The sequence below is a fragment of the Anabrus simplex genome, chromosome 8, assembly GCF_040414725.1.
Source record: "Anabrus simplex isolate iqAnaSimp1 chromosome 8, ASM4041472v1, whole genome shotgun sequence".
Lineage (NCBI taxonomy): Eukaryota > Metazoa > Arthropoda > Insecta > Orthoptera > Tettigoniidae > Anabrus > Anabrus simplex.
In genome coordinates this window covers 180,903,995-180,921,999 of record NC_090272.1, presented here as the reverse complement: position 1 = coordinate 180,921,999, position 18,005 = coordinate 180,903,995, and the positions used below count along the sequence as shown (strand labels likewise).

General features: G+C 36.0%; 1 protein-coding gene across 2 annotated transcripts in view; it reads left to right on the top strand.

The window, feature by feature from the left end:
* Positions 1 to 15,011, top strand: part of LOC136878922 (juvenile hormone epoxide hydrolase 2) — a 68,103-nt gene extending 53,092 nt beyond the window's left edge. For both annotated transcript variants that reach the window (XM_067152536.2, XM_067152537.2), the window contains exons 5-6: positions 4,474 to 4,708; positions 14,487 to 15,011. In XM_067152536.2, the coding sequence (XP_067008637.2) occupies positions 4,474 to 4,708; positions 14,487 to 14,697 (446 nt within the window). In that variant the 3' untranslated portion in view covers positions 14,698 to 15,011. The remainder of the gene's footprint in view (positions 1 to 4,473; positions 4,709 to 14,486) is intronic.
* The last annotated feature ends 2,994 nt before the right edge of the window (positions 15,012 to 18,005 follow it).

Below are 18,005 nucleotides of genomic sequence, written 5' to 3'. Positions count from 1 at the left end.
CGTGTTTTATACACTAGTTTTAAGACCTTCAACATTTTAGACATACAGTTGCAATATTGTGCAGAATGACATATACGCCAGTTCACGCTAAGACGTGCCCCATTTGTATGTAACTAAATGTACATCATCATCATATGGCATTCCTTCAACACCACAATCTTAATCAAAGCTTCATTATATAAATATGTATGTATGGTTCAGCTGAAGATGACCTTGAATATGAGGTCGAAACCGGTCCTGTAGTTTAATATATACAATAAATAAGTATTGATTGGTGGAAATCCTTTCCTATTTTTAATTAAATATACTGTAATGTCATTCAAATTTTCACTGTTTAAAACTAAAGCATTTCATTTTCACGTATAAGTAATCAAAATGAACAAGAAAAAAAAACACGTAATAGAAAAAAATATTTAAAAAACAGGTCATTAGGAAATAATAATAATAATAATAATAATAATAATAATAATAATAATAATAATAATAATAATAATAATAATAATAATAATAATAATAATAATAATGGTGTGTAGCCTCCAAAGAGGACTGGTGCAGATCTTTCAAGTTGATGCCTTATAGGCGACCTGCACATCTGTGAGGATAGGGCCCTACCTTTGATGAATTCTAATGGTGAATATGGCACACACACCTAGCCCCAGAGGCATAGGAAGTAACCAATGAAGGTTAAAATCCCCGACCCAGCCGGGAATCAAACCCAGGACCCCCTGGACCAAAGGCCAGCATGCTAACCATTTAGCATGGTGCTGGACAGGTCGTTATGTGAAGAGGAAGCAAGAGAGAGAGGAGACAAGGAAAAACATGAAAACACAAAAGAACACGGGCAATTTCCACATCTTCATACACTGCCTTCTTCAAACAGACTAGCTTTCTCCTCATCAGTCCCAGTTTATCTACATCCATTCCTTCCCAGCACCTGACAAGCTCTTTTCTCCCTCCCAGCTTCAGCAGGAGGGCAGGCATCAACTCTTACTATGGGATCATTTTGACAGATCCTTAGTATTGAAAGAAAGAAGACCAGACAAATTCTGGAAAAGTTTTTTACAAGTTGCTTTACGTCACACCGACACAGATAGGTCTTATGGTGATGATAGAATAGGAAAGGGCTAGGAGTGGGAAGGAAGCAGTCATGGTCTTATTTAAGGTACAGCCCCAGCATTTGCCTGGTGTGAAAATGGGAAAACATGTTAAACTATATTCAGGACTGTCAACTGTGGGGTTCGAACCCACTATCTCCCAAATACTGGGTACTGCAAGTTATAAATTTCATTGCTGTTCCGTACTGACTTTGAATATTCAGAATATATAGAGATTTGAGGAGGATTTCCACCCACTCAATACAATTTTTAAAATTGTGTTGTAGATATGATATGGACTTTTGGGCTTATGCTGTGTCAAGAAAATAAGGTGGAACCCTTTACGTTTTGCAGAGAACTTTGCTCCATGTCTTCAGAAGAAAATTTCCAACTGATCACGAGGAAGTCTACTACATGGATGTTTCACATTGTTTTCTTGACACGGCATAAGCCTAAAAGCCCATATTATCATGTTTACAAGTATGGGCCATGAAAGTATCAATGTTAACATTGTACAGTATTGTTTAACATTTTAAATTTTAAAAATTGTATTAATTGGGTGGAGATCCTCAAATCTCTATATATTCTGAACACTGGATACTGGCTCCACTTAAGCAATTGCAGCTATCGAGTTCAGTTATTCTGGAAAAGGGAAGAGACGTAAGATAAAGAGGAATACCAGTACAGCTTGTAAAAGAGTGAAAATGAAATGGCGTATGGCTTTTAGAGCCGGGAGTGTCTGAGGACAAGTTCGGCTCGCCAAATGCAGGTCTTTGATTTGACGCCTATAGGCGACCCGTGCGTCGTGATGAGGATGAAATGATGATGAAGACGACACAAACACAGAGCTCCGTGTCAGCGAAATTAACCAAGTATGGTTAAAATTCCCAACCCTGCCAGGAATCAAACCCAGGACCCCTGTGACCAAAGGCTGCACACTAACCATTTAGCCATGGAGCCGGACTGTAAAAGACTAGGAACGCAGGACATATACAAAACAAGGAAAGGATCCCAACAGATCAATATAAAAAATGTAACAAGTATTAAATCAAGTCATGTAAAGAGAAATAGGGACAGGAAGTATATATATAGTAGAATAAATGCAAAGGCAGCTCAGTTACAAGTGATTATTCTCATTATTATTCTCAGTGTGGGAAGAGGGTGATGTGGAGATTATCCTTGTTCAATGAGCATTCGGGAGATAGTCAGCAGCCCTGGAGATGGCAAATGCTGGGGGTTGTACCTTAATTAAGGCCACTTCCTTCCCACTCCTAACCATTTCCTATCCTATCGTCGCCGTAAGACCTATGTACGTCGATGCGATGTAAAGCAAGTTGTAATTATCCTTGTTCTTTTGCGTTTTCATGTTTGTTATTGTCTCCTCTTTCTATTGCTTCCTCTTCTCGCACTGAGTTACCTTTATGTTTATCATATTACGTGTTTCTTTTCCTGTTCCTGTCTCTCTTTATGTGACTTATCAGTTTGCACCAAATAAATACCATATTTCTCCTAATCCAAGACGACCCTAAATGCAAGACAACTCCCACTTTTCCTCAAAAAAAAAAAAAAAAAAAATTAAAGTAGGCTTAAAAAGTGACTTGTAAAATCATATGAATGCCTTTCTTGTACAGTATGCAATTTTCAACTATCTTTATCTTCATGCCAATTATTCTTCATTTCCACGTGTTTAATAACCATTAACTTAAGCCCCATTTACAATGCAAGTGTATCGTAAACTTAAAATTAACGTTAACTTAGAAGTTAGCGGCCATCTTATCTAATGGAACCATTCACAATGCGCCGACGTAAACTTAACTGCGAGTCCATAAAATTAAGGGATTACAAACTACAAGCTCTTGCGGTTAATTTTACGTTAACTTTAAGAACCAGCCAATCAGAGCAGAGGTAAACATTGTGTGTTGTGCACGATATAATGACTTCTTTCGACAAAACACTTGTAATTCTCTTTCAAAATAATCTTTGTGTATAGGCTATGTATAATAGAAGGAAAAAGAATTACAAATATGCTGTACCGAAAAATAATAGGTGGAAATAAATAACCTGTAGTAATTAAATCTGACGGTAAATGGCGGGAGACAAGCTCGCAGCGCTGGTGAATGGACGAGAGACAATCCCTGTCATAAATAAAACAGTGTCCCTGTATATTTCTTAACATTATGATGGACTACTAGTTTACGAAAACGGTATCATCCAAACAAATAGATCCAAACATCTCATCAGGGTGTGATAGATAGGGTCATAGAAGTCGGTAAAGGAGACCTTACATTTCTTTTTTTATTACAAAAGGGAAAGCAAATCGTAAGAAAGGCGAACAGTTCAGGTTTCATCCGCATGTCCAAAACGAACTGATGAGGGTCATTTCTTACAGTAGATTACCAAAATCGCCCTGAGATAACCTTCTTTGATTCAAGGGATGAACCCATTTTCTGCACCGTTGTTTAGATCACCTTTTCATGTACTGTAGGCCTACACAGCTCCCAGGAGCAAAGCAATAGATGTTTGAAGTTCGGTAATATGAATTCCGCTACCACGTTGTTTGATTCCATCAAGGTATTGAAATATAACACTGCAAGATAGCCCAAAACCTGACTTCCGTACTGAATAACATGGCAGTGTTTTGATTGGCTGCTGTGTACTCTTTACGTTAATGTTACGTTCCTCCATTGTGAATACCACAAATTTTACGTTAACTTTATGATTACGTTACATCGTTAAGTTTACGGTTACGTTTGCATTGTGAATGGGGCCTTAAAATTGGCATCATAATATTGACGAAAACCCATTGAAAATTTGCCGCCAATACCTGTTCTACGTATCCTTACAATACAACAATCCATCATGAAAATATTCCTGCTGTCTATAAAACTTAATTTTTACTAAGCGTCATGTACTGTAGACACGATATAACTCTGCCACTGAGTAGCCATGGCCTTTCTGAGAATTTGATGGCTCGCACGTTTTAATGCCATTCTGCAGATATGAGAAATGTTGTTGTAGAGGCTAATAGAATGTCATTCTCTCTTCACTATTTTCTGAGATCCAGTGACGTTACACAGAGGCACTGTACAATCGGGTGCCGCAGTTAGTGATGTATAATAAAGAGGTGGGTGTTGACTGTCAACGAGTTTTGTATGCGCATGGGGGGTGAAAAGAAGCAGCATAGTTACCGTGGTAGCTGCCAGTGGCGTTCATTACCATTACGACCCTTGATTTTTCACATGAGATTCTGAGAAAAGAACGTCGTCTTGGATTCAGAGAAAGACAGTATTACTCTCTATTTGCTTTTAAGTACAGTGAGGAAAATAAACAAGTTCATATTACAGACCCTCAATAAATTCTCTCTTCTGTTTTAAATTAGGTATAGCCCTCCGAGATTCTCCTGTGGGACTAGCAGCCTATCTTCTGGAAAAGTTCTCAACGTGGACTGATCCAGCCTTACGATCTCTTCCTGATGGAGGCTTGACCAAGAAATACTCTCTCACAGACTTGCTGGATAATGTGATGATCTATTGGGTGACAGGATCTATTACTACATCCATGAGATTGTACAGTGAATTCTTCAGGTTTGAAAATTTGGCTCTAAAAATGGATAGGTAAGTATTTTTCAAAATTTCCACCATACAGTTTTGTTTAATATTTCTATATATTTTATCTCCTTCATAAAAAGTGAAATTTTTAAATTATATTATAAGCAAATGTGACAGGAATCTAAAATATAACGTTAGAATTAAAAATTAAACCAAGGAGAAATAAAATCTTATTTAGGTTGAAACTTACATGATAGATATCTTCTGGGTTTCTGCTGTGTGAAAGGGATAAACTGTAGTGTTCTACTGATGAAATTATATTGTTCCTCACAGATGACTCACCATGTGCTCACCATTCTGAGATTCTTTTAATGCCATCAATGATCTGCAATTAGTTCTGTCGCCCAGGTGGCAGATTCCCTATTAGTTGTTTGCCTAGCTTTTTCTTAAACATTTTCAAAGAACTTGGAAATTTATAGAACATCTACCTTGATAATTTATTCCAATCCCTTACTCCCCCTCTTATCCTATAAATGAATATTTGCCCCAATATGTCCTCTTGAATTCCAATATTATGAACTTTCATACTTTTTAAAGCTCTGCTCAAGCTTATTCATCTACTAATGTCATTCCATGCCATTTCTCCACTAGTCAAGCATCTAGTCTCCTTACTCCCATGTCTTCCCAGCCCAAGATTGCAACATTTTCGTAACACTACTCCTTTGCTGGAAATCACCCAGAACAAATCAAGCTTAATTTTTTTTTTATCTTTTCCAGTTCTCATATAAAGCAGTCCTGGTGTGGGTCCCATATACTCGAACCATACTCTAATTGAGGTATTACCAGAGATTTATATACCCTCCTTTACATACTTTCTACAACCTCTCATAACCATGTGAAGAGATCTGTAACCTTTCTTAACAACCTTGTTCATATGATTACCCCAATGAAGATTATTCCTTATATCATCAGTCACTGCTGATATGCATTTAGGGCAGTCACCCAGGTGGCAGATTCCCTGTCTGTTGTTTTCCTAGCCTTTTCTTGAATTATTTAAAAGAAATTGGAAATTTATTGAACATCTCCCTTTAAGTTATTCCAATCCCTAATTCCCCTTCCTATAAACGAATATTTGTCTCAAATTGTCCCCTTGAATTCCAACTTTATCTTCATATTGTAATCTTTCCTACTTTTAAAGACACCACTCAGACTTATTCATCTACTAATGTTATTCCTTGCCATCTCTCCACTGAGAGCTCAGAACATACAATTTATTACATGTTATAAATCTCATTTTCTAGGTCTGTAATGAGCTGTCATTCAAAACAATTTTTGAAGGTGTCCACTTTTTCAATACAATTTATTTTTCTTTACAAGTAGAATCTTTACATTAACATTGATTCCGTTGTTGGGACATGTTTCGCCCTCAGTTAGGGCAACATCAGCCAGTTTCTTAACTCAAAATCTTTAACTACAACCAGAATTCTGATTATAATATTTTCAATTTTTTTAAAAAATCTATTAAGTTTATGTTATTTTAAGATTTCTTGTTTAACAATACATAAAAGTACCCATTTGACTAGAATAACTACTAGTGCATTGAGACAATGCTAATCCTTATATAAAAGTTCTGGGATACACTAACTGACTATGAATTTAACACTGTTGGATCACTCTAGCTAGTTATTTCAAATCAGTCTTATAGTCTATTAAGAACAAATTAATATTGAATAAATATTACATACCACATAGTCGAGCAGCTCCTCTTCTTTCTCCCAAGTCTTCCCAGTCCAAACTTTGCAACATTTTTGTAACACTACTCTTTTATCAGAAAAAAACAACAATAATCGAGCTACTTTTCTTTAGAATTTTTCCAGTTCTTGAATCAAGTAATCCTGGTGAGGGTCCCATACACCGGAACCATACTCTATTTGGGGATCTTACCAGAGACATGTATGCCCTCTCCTTTACATCCTTATTACAACCCATAAACACCCTCATAACCATTACCCCTTAATTACAATCTAATTCATGTGATTACCCCAATGAAGATCTTTCCTTATGTCAAAACCTAGATAGCCTAATTACAGTGATCCTCATAAGGAACTTTCACCCCATCAACGCAGTAATTAAAACTGAGAGGACTTTTACTATTTGTGAAACTCACAACCTGACTTTTAACCCCATTTATCATCATTCCATTGCCTGCTGTCCATCTTACAACATTATTGAGGTCATTTTGCAGTTGCTCACAATATTGTAACTTATTTATTACTCTATACAAAATAACATCATCTGCAAAAAAGCTTTATCTCTGATTCCACTTCTTTACTCATAAAATTTATATATAAACACAAAGGACCAATAATACTGCCTTCAGGAATTCTCCTCTTAATTATTATAGGGTCAGATAAAGCTTTGCCTACTCTAATTCCCTGAGATATATTTTGTAGAAATGTAGCAACCCATTCAGTCACTCTTTTGTCTAGTCCAGTTGCACTCATTTTTTCCAGTACTATGATCCACCCTATCAAATGCCTTAGACGGGTCAATCACGATTAACACCTAGGTATTTACAATGTTCTTCATGAGGTCCTACCACCCCATCAATTAAAACTGAGAGAATTTTTTTCTCCTGGTGAAACTTACAACTTGACTTTTCATTCCATTTACCATTGTCCACTGTCCATCTCACAATACTGTCTAAGTCCCTCTGCTGTCGCTCACAATCCTGAAACTCATTTACTACTCTATACAGTAGGCCTATAACATCATCCGCAAATAGCCTTGTCTGTAATTCCAGTTCTTTACTCATCTTCTTCTTCTTAATCTGTTTACCCTCCAGGGTCGGTTTTTCTCTCAAACTCAGCGAGGGATCCCACCTCTACCGCCTCAAGGGCAGTGTCCTGAAGCATCAGTCTTTGGGTCTGGGTATACAATTGGGGAGGAGGACCAGTACCTCGCCCAGGCGGCCTCACCTGTTATGCTGAACAGGGGCCTGTGGGGGAATGGGCAGATTGGAAGGGATAGACAAGGAAGAGAGGGAAGGAAGCGGCCATGGCCTTAAGTTAGGTTCCATCCCAGCATTTGCCTGAAGGACAAGTGGGAAACCACGGAAACCACTTCCAGGATGGCTGAGGTGGGATTCAAACCCCCCCCTCTATTCGGTTGACCTTCCAAGCCTGAGTAGACCCTGTTCCAGCCCTCGTATCACTTTTCAAATTTTGTGGCAGAGCCAGGAATCAAACCCGGACCTCCGGGGGTGGCAGCTAATCATGCTAACCACTAAACCACAGAGGCGGTCAGCTCTTTACTCATACCATCTATATATATATAAAATAACATGCCCTGACCAACTGAGTGATTCATCATCTTACAAGTAACAACTCTCATTATTGTTCCGTATTGAAGATGACATTAGGGATGAAAACCACCTATTCAATACTTTCCACATTTAATGTGGTTTGAATCTACATGAATTTATGTAGACTTATTAGGTCTGGTACATGTTTCACACATTATTTTGGGCATCTTCATCCTGTAGACAAACTTTAGGTCAAGGTTTGGGACCTTTTTAATCAATATATACAATATATACAAACATTAATAATCTCTTAAGACTAACATGCTAGGGTAATAATTTTTAAAATGTGAACTTAGCATAACTGTGGGTAACATAAGTTAATGGTGTTTTAACACATTAAAACTTGTTGGTCCTATTCTATCTAATTTGAAAATAAGTCCAAAACTAAAATGGATCTTCTTTCTCTATGATAAGTCTTGGGTAGAGGATATTACATACCGGGGTTCTTTTTTTTTTTTTTTTTTTTTTTGCTTTACGTTGCACCGACACAGATAGGTCTTATGGTGACGATGGGACAGGAAAGGCCTAGGAGTGGGAAGGAAGCGGCTGTGGCCTTAATTAAGGTACAGCCCCAGCATTTGCCTGGTGTGAAAATGGGAAACCACGGAAAACCATTTTCAGGGCTGCTGACAGTGGGGTTCGAACCTACTATCTCCTGAATACTGGATACTGGCCCCACTTAAGCGACTGCAGCTATCGAGCTCGGTCATACCGGGGTTCATTTGACCCCTATATTATATCATGTTCTTGATGTACTGTAACTGATGTCAGGATGTGTTGTCAACAAGTGGAGATTTTGAACTGATTGTTAATTGTAGGCTGATTAAGATTGAAAATATAAATTTAAATTAACTGTGTTAATTCTATGCCTGATTCATCATCGCCGAGCCAAAACTACTAGACATAAAGAAATAAAATTTTGGGGATACATTTATATTAGAGCGTAGGTGCTCGCTAAGGGAGGATTTTTGGATATTCTGTCGTTAAGGGGTTGAAAAAAGGGGGGTGTTATTTTTAAAAATAAGAATATCTGCATCTTAAAAACTTAAAAAGTTTACAGACGTAAAAATTGGTATTTAGAATCTCCTTTAAAAATAAAGAAACACATATATTTTTTTGAAAATCCCTTAAGTGAGATGAAAAAAGGTGAAAAAGTGGTTGAATACCTTTTATGAGGATGCTTACATCTCAAACAATTAAGATGTTATGGACATGAAAATTGGGATTTGGAATCTCTTTTTTTTAAAAAAAGAAATGCACATTTTTTGTTTTTGAAAAATCCAATTAATAGGGGGTGAACAGGAGTTACAAAGGGGATGATTTAAAAAAAAAGTATATTTCTACAGGCTCAGAAATGTAAAATATTACAGATGTGAAAATAGGTATTTGGAATCTCTTGTAAAAGTAAAGAAACATAGATAATTTATTTTTGGAAAATCCACTTAAGGAGAACTGGCAAAGGGGATGAATTTTAAAACGAGAGTATCTACAGAACATCTCATAAACTTAACATGTTACAGACATTAAAATTCTTATTTTTAATTTTAAAAAAAGATACATGCACTTTTTTTTTCAGAAAAACTACTGAAAAGGGGGTTGATTTGTTTATTAGGATAGTGATATATCAAAAACTGAAAATGTTACACAGGTGAAAATTGGTAAAAGAAGTATGTATTTCTTTGTTTTTGGAAAATCGACTTAAGGGGGCAGGTGAAAGAATTGAAAAATTAGTTGATTTCTTTGCATGAGGATTTTTATATCTAAAAAAAATGAAGATGTTACAGAGATGAAAATTGGTATTTGGAAATCTCCTTTAAAAATAAGGAAGCACATATTTTTTGGTTTTTGGAAAAAAATTATGGGGTGAATAGGAGTGACATAGGGGGTGAATTTCTAAAACGACTACCATATATCTACAGTGTATGTCAGGAATGTAAATTGTTACAGATGTGAAAACTGGTCAAAAATGTGTCTTTGGAATCTCCTGTAAAAATAAAGAAAATATATTTTCGGAAAATCCGCTTAAGGGTAACTGGAAAAGGGGGTGATTTTTAATAAAATGAGAGTATATACAGAAGATCACATAAACTTAATATGTTACAGATGTTAAAATTGGCATTTTTAATTTTTTAAAATAAAGAAATGTATTATTTTCAGAAAAACTACTTAGTGGGGGGGAGGGGTAAAAAGGACTGAAAAGGGGGTTGAATTTCTTATTAGGATAGTGATATATCAAAAACTGAAGATGTTACAGAGGTGAAAATTGGTATTTGGAATCTCCTTTAAAAATATTTTATCTTTGTTTTTGGAAAATCCACTTAAGGGGGTGGGTGAAAGAATTGAAAAATTAATTGAATTATTTGCATGATGATACTTATATCTAAAAGAATGAAGATGTTACAGAAATGAATATTGGTATTTTGAAATCTCCTTTAAAAATAAAAACACATATTTTTTGTTTCTGGAAAACTAATTATGGGGTGAATAGGAGTGACAAAGGGGGTGAATTTTTAAAAAGACTACCATATATCTACAGTATATCTCAGGAATGTAAATTGTTACAGATGTGAAAATTGGTTGAAAATTGGTCTTTGGAATCTCCTGTAAAAGTAAAGAAACATAATTTATTTTAGGAAAATCCACTTAAGGGGAATTGGTAAAGGGGGTGAATTTTTAAAATGAGAATAACTACAGAATATCTCAAACTTAACACGTTACAGATGTGAAAATTGGTATTTTTGACCTTTTAAAAATAAAGAAACGTGTATTTTTTGTTTTCGGAAAAACTACTTAACGGGTGTAAAAAGAACTGAAAAAGGGGGTAGAATTTTTTTATTAGGATTCTTATATCTCAAAACCTGAAGATGTTACAGATGTAAAAACTGGTATTTTGAATGTCCTTTTAAAAATAAAGAAATACGTTTGTTTTTGTTTTCGTAAAATCCACGTAAGGGGGTGAAAAGAATTGAAAAAGTGGGTGAATTTTTAAAATAAATACCAGTATATCTACAGTATATGTCAAAAACTTAACATGTTACAGACATGAAACTTGGTTTTTGCAAAGTTGTTTAAAAATACAAGAACATGTATGTTTTGTTTTCAGGAAAGGCACTTAACGAGATTGAAAAGAAGTGAAAAAAGAGTTGAATTATTTTTTATGAGGATACTTATATCTCAAAAACTGAAGATGTTGCTGACGTGAACATTGGTATTTGGAATCTTCTTTAAAAATAAAGAAACATGTACTTCTTGTTTTCGGAAAATATAGGCCTACTTAAGGGTAGGGTGAAAAGAATGAAAAAAATTGAATTCTTTACAAAATATCTCAAAACTCAAGGTTAGGGACGTGAAAATTGGTATATGGAATGTCCTTTAAAAGTAAAGAAACACACATTTTGGGCGCGTGGATCAGCTTGAGACGGGAATGAAAAAAGTGTTTAATTCTTTTTATGAGGATACATATATATCTCAAAAACTGAAGACGTTACAGATATGATCATTGACATTTGGAAGCTCCTTTATAAATAAAGAAACATGTATTTTTGTTTTTGGAAAATCTACTTAAATAGGGAGGGCGAAAGGAAGTGAAAGAAATTGAATTATTTTTATGGGGACATTTATATCTCATAAACTGAAGGTTACAGACGTGAAAATTGGTATTTGAAATCAACTTTAAAAATAAAGAAACACACTTGGGGGGATGATTCAACTTAAAGGGTGGGGGGTGGGTGAAAAAGGAGTTGAATTATTTTCTGATTATATTTATATCTCAAAAATCTGAGTATGTTGCAGACATGAACATTTGTACTTGTAATCTTCTTTCAGAGTAAGGAAACACGTATTCTTTTGTTTTCAGAAAATTACTTAAGGTGGAATGAAAGAATTGAAAAATTAGTTTAATTATTTTTATGAGGATACTTATATCTTTAAAAACTAAATATATCACAGACGTGAAAATTGGCATTAGGAATCTCCTTTAAAAATAAAGAAACATTTATTATTTTATTTTTGAAAATCGACCTAAGTGGGTGGAGTGAAAATAAATAAATGAGTTGAATTCCGATTATGAGAATACTTATATCTCAGAAACTGAAGATGTTGCAGACATGAAAACTGGTATTTGGAATCTTCTTTAAAAATAAAGGAACATGTATTGTTTTGTTTTCGGAAAATCCATTTAAGCGGGTAAAAAGAATTGAAAAAGTGGGCAAATTTTTAAAATGAGTACCGGTATATCTACAGTATATGTAAAAACTTAACATGTTACAAACGTGAAAGTTGGTCTTTGGAAAAGTCTTTTAAAAATAACTTACAGGAACATGTACTTTCTTTTTTTCGGCAAAAGCATTTAATGGAGGTGGAAATAAGTGAAAAATGAGTTACTGTATATTGTTTGTCATGGGGATACTTATATCTCAAAACTGAAGATCTTACAGACGTGAAAACTGGTATTTGGAATCTCCTTTAAAAATAAAGAAACATATATTGTTTTGTTTTCATGAAGTTCACTTTGGTGGGGTTGGGGGTGGGAGAAGACTGATAAAGGGTTTGGATTACTTTTATCTCAAAAACTGAAGATGTTACAGACGTGGAAATAGGCATTTGGAATCTCTTCTAAAAACAAAGTAACATTATTAAATTTTTTTCCGACTTGAGAGCAGACTGTTTCTCACATGTACATTTCTATGTCGCATGGTCATCTTAGCCCAAGAAGGCAATACCACAAACGTGCTTTACAAAGAGTTTCTTGGGTAAATGAAACTCAATTTTTTGGTGATGTTTGTAGTAGGGATTTTCAAATAATGTCTTAGTACAGTACCAAGGAACGATTACTTTTTACAAATTACGAAATCCATGCAAGTGAAGCCACGGATAACCGCTAGTTTATATATATAAGAAAACATAAAGGTGCAATAATACTGTTCTACGGGAACCCCCCTTTTAATCATTACAGGATCAGATAACACTTCGGTTACTCTAATTCTCTGAGTCCTATTTTCTAGAAAATTAGCCAACCATTGTATCTAGTTGTCTAATTTCATCAGTAATCTCCCATGATCTACCCTATCAAAAGCTTTGGATAGGTCAACAGAGATATAGTCCATTTGACCTCCTGAATCTAAAATATCTGCTATATCTTGCTGGAAACCTACAAGTTTAGCTTGAGAATTGATGTTACCATATTTGCTCCAAGTCTGTCATTTTATGTTTTCATCTCCATGAGTTGGAGAATACATAATAGAAGATCATCAGACTAATCAAAGAGGGGAGAGGGGAGGAGGCATATAAATAAAAAATAACATCAATTGCAAATGAAGAAAGATAAAGACACATGGAATAGAAATGAAATGGAAATGAAGAGACAAGAAAGTGTCTAACAGTGGTGAAGTGGCATAGTGGAAAAGATGGAAATAATACAAAAATGGTTAAAGGGATGAGGGTAAATAAGAGAAAAAATTAAATAGTACTTGTAGATAATGATATGCAACACACATAGTGAACCATCTAGTAATTAGGAGAGTACGAATTTGGAAAAACTTAAATGAAACAGAGACAATTAAGGACAAAGAAGAGAACTACCTAGCCAAATCTTCAATGGCTGGCAACCAGCTATTGCTTACTTGGTACTTATAATACACAGGGAAGCCCTAACATGTGATTCTGTATGTCCTATGTGAGGCTGAAGCAACTTGCCAGATATTTAGACAAAGCATAAGTACGAGAACTTATCACACTAATTGTTGGTCTGAGGGAAACGTCTTCTTTTGAGACTTTAGGTAGTGTTGGAGGAACTGCATACCCCAGAGTGAGATATTTTAATGTCCTCCTCCGCAATTGAAGACGGTCGCAGCAGCTTCACAGTATCAATAAATTTGACCATATTAGGTCCTCAGTGGTTCATGTTGACTAAGCTTACAGAATACCATGGGTAATAATTGGGTCCGCCTTGTCAATATTTCATCAAATTTGTAAGTTTATACAATTATTTTGACTCGTACGTATTTCGGGAGACACCATTCCCTTCATCAGCAAATTCTACATTAAAAAATAAAACTCTCCATATTTTATGATCTCACAATATTCAAGTGTACAGAAATACATACAGTAGTTAAAATAGTAAAATTCATTTAACACTTGTACACACATTAAAATGTTTCGTGATATTGCTTGTCGTGTTTGTTCGTACTATAGTAGAAAGTCATCTCATTTTCTTGGATAAACACTGAGAAAACAGCTAAAATCGTGATCTTGTTGCCGTTAAAAATCTTTCTAAAATAATCTAATCCTACATTGAATTATTAGGCCTATACTCTTTTAAGATCTGTGATGAATAATTGCCCTTGAACTCTGACTGGTTAAATAGAATTGTGCTGTGCTGGTGTTTGAGATAGTGGATTGAACCTCCTATCATATTCTTAAAATGTGTGCCTGGTAGCTGTTCTTCTTATTTTGATTTTGTTAATTGTCTTTCTTTTGCAGTGTGCCATGTGTTGTGCCAACTGCATGTGCAGTGTTTCCGCATGAATTAGGCTACAGTCCAGAATCATTCATGAGAGACAAGTACCCAAATCTAGTGAAATACACTCATTTGCCTCGTGGTGGACATTTTGCTGCCTTTGAAGAACCGGAGCTGTTGGCTGAAGATATCTGGAGTGCAGTTCAGATCATGAGACAGTCTAACAAAAGCTGATAGTCGAATCTTTTACAATGACTATATTGTACAATAGAACTTTCATCAATACTTAACAGGCATGGCCACACTTCGACACACATGTTCAGTACTTCACTTTAAACTGTTTCAGTTCGTGGTAACAATGTATAGCTGACAAATTATCTGAAAATGAACTGAATAAAACAAGCTAATGAACATTATTATGTGCTACATTTATTGAAAATACTGTATGTAACAAAAAAACAAAAAAAATCAGAATATGTGTTAGCATCTGTAGCATTTCTTCATCTACAAAATAATAATAAAATAGAAAAACATGAAATTAAAACCAATTTTAACGGCATGTTTGTGTTATTGCAAGTGATAAATATCATTATAAGACAACATTTTAAATTTACAGCTCTAACAACAACATCTACAGAAGGTTGTGGAATGTGGAAGGAACCCTAATGAGGCCATGAGAGCGTATCTTGTTGTGGGGAAAGAGAAAGGCGCGGTGACCACCCTTGAGCTCAAATGTATTAAAAACCTAAAAATACAATATTACATTGAAATTGAAGCCAGCTAACAATTTAAAAAATAAAAAATTAACACAGACTGTACATACATACTAACGGACAATTAAATACTCAGGTAGTGGGTAATACAAACTTTAACACAGAAATTGTCTCAGAATTACTGGAGGCAAACTTAAAGAAGGTTAAATTTATGTAGGTTATAATTAAAAACAAATAAGAGTTACCTCCGAAAACACAAATGGTGCTATGATTGTCCATCAAGGCACAGTCATTCAAAAACTTAAAATTGGTGAATGTGGAAGTCTAGAGGAAAACTCCATTATGCAAAAACAAATTACATTACCACCAAAAGTTACATTAAAGAAGAAAAGGCCGAAATACAAGAATGAATTTAAATGAAGTGAAAAGCAATAACATAGCGCTTACCATAAGAGGCTGGAGTCCCAAAGCAGGACAGATGCAAAGCTCGCCCGCCTGCTGAGGCGATCAGAATTCAAAGACACGGACAAATGCCTTGCTCATACAAGGAGCCCAAAACCGAAAATCGAGCGATCACAAGTAGCCAATTAAAACACTGAATTTCCCCAGATCTCCGTATTCACCAATGAAAAAGGTCGTTATTTCGACCAATTAAAATACACTCCCATATATGGACAAGTTGTAGAGGCTTTGATTACGAAACATAGCAATTTTGTTATCGAAATCTCCACGTGTCAGTACAAGCTGACACAAAAGGTGGTTATCAATTTGGTTGAACATAATTATTCTTCTTCATACCCATCAGTTACAATAACTTAAAAAAAAAAAAAAATCTTTTAATATGTCTTTGTCAAGAGTCCTAAAAACATTATTCTAATTCACATAAATTCTCAAAACATTCCCTTTTGTTTTTGCAAACAGCAGTTTTATATAAGGTAAGGGTGTATTCTGCCCGAAGGCAGGTCCGAACCCCCGCGGAGGTGTGCCTGAGCCGGAGTTTACGTGCGGTAGGGTGGCCAGTTCGTTTCTGCTGCTCCATTCCCTTACACCACACCAACAGCGCGTGGTAACCCATCCAAATCTTGACCATGCCCAATGTTGCTTAACTTCGGAGATCTCACGGGATCCGGTGTTTCAACACGGCTATGGCCGTTGGCAAAATTTTCAAATGATGACAAGGCCAAAATTAAGTAACATTGCATGACAAGGATATCTGCGGCTTCACTGATTTCTGCATACGGCTGTCCAACGTTGGTCACATCTTCCTAGATTGAAACTTTTTCATTATTAATGTCCCACCACAGGTGATATCCTCCACCTCCCAACTTCGAGCTCTGCTCGACAATTGTGTGTGTTCAGTCTTCAGCTCTAGGGCTGGTTGGATCCTCAACAGCTCTGCCATCAGCTGTCATAAATGGCCTAGGCATCACTAAAGAGGCATACTAGGGAAATGAGGACTTGCTTTCCTCACCGAGCCAGAAGTTGTATTACATATCAGTCTGCCAAGCCCACTGAAATGCACGCACCAACCGACCCTATGAGCAACGTTTTCACACCATTCATAGCAGGGACTGGCTGCACAAGGAATGGCATTACTAGCACCGCTCATACCTCAGTCACTTTCATATTGTCAAAGCCAAGGATAAGACAGAGACAGATCAATGAAAGTAACAAAATTGCTTTAGCCCATACCAGAAGACATAGTGCACTGTAAACACTAGGTCCTGCCAGCAAAGGCATAACTACTAATTATTTGGCTACAATTTTTACTTCTTTTCTCCAACAAGGATTGATTCCCAAAACTTGGAACAAAGCAAAGATTATCCTACTTCACAAGAAAGGTAGTATCCACAACATAATGAACTATCATCCTATCAGCCTATTGGCTGTCCTATACAAAGTCTTTACCAACGTCCTGGTCCTGACTAATAGAATTAGCTCAACTCTCGACTTAGCCCAACCCTAGGCATAGAATCTCAAGGATAATATAATAAAACCACCTATTCAATACTTTCCACTTTTAATGTGGTTTGAATCTACATGAATGTATGTAGACCTATCAGGTCAGGTATAAGTTTCACCCATTATTTGGGCATCTTCAGCACTAGACAACCTTTAGGTCAAGGTTTGGGACCTTTTTTACCATATATAGTATAGTATAGTGTAGTATAGTATACAATTAAAATTTTGAATTAAAATGGAGGTTTTAACTGGAGGTTTGAAGAACAATGAATCTGCATTATAGCACACAAATCTTGACCTCGTTTTCACCAGGAACGTCCATAAAGTTCGAAGAGTCACAAGTTGACCACCGGTATTGCTGATCAATGTAGGTGTTGACTACGACCGATAGCCAATGACCTCCATCCACATTCAGTCCAACCGTGGCCACAAGCGAAGCTTCATTTCAGCTCACCCATGTAGTGAACTTACAATAAGCAAGTAGTGAAGCGTGATACAATACAGAGCAACTGCACTCTAGGGTCGGATGTTAATCGGCCAGGAAATTCATAGAGCCCTTCCCATAGGCACGGCAAGTTCTCCTTTGGATGGACCCGGTTATCGCAGTCACTGTAACAGAGATCAATCCGCAGCAGAAAAAAGAAGACATAAGGAAAAGTCATCATCTGGCTCTCCAAAAGAGCTTTCTAAAATAAACGAAGAGCTGAAGGGTGGGTTTTCTGTTTTTCTTCATTTAACTAAAAACTAAATTACAGGCAACAAACCGGTGGCTCCACAAGACCCCTTAGGGTGATCGCCCCCCACTATAACATTGGGAATCCTCAGCCTCCAGACAAGGGCTATTTAAAATTTTAAAAGAAAGAAAGC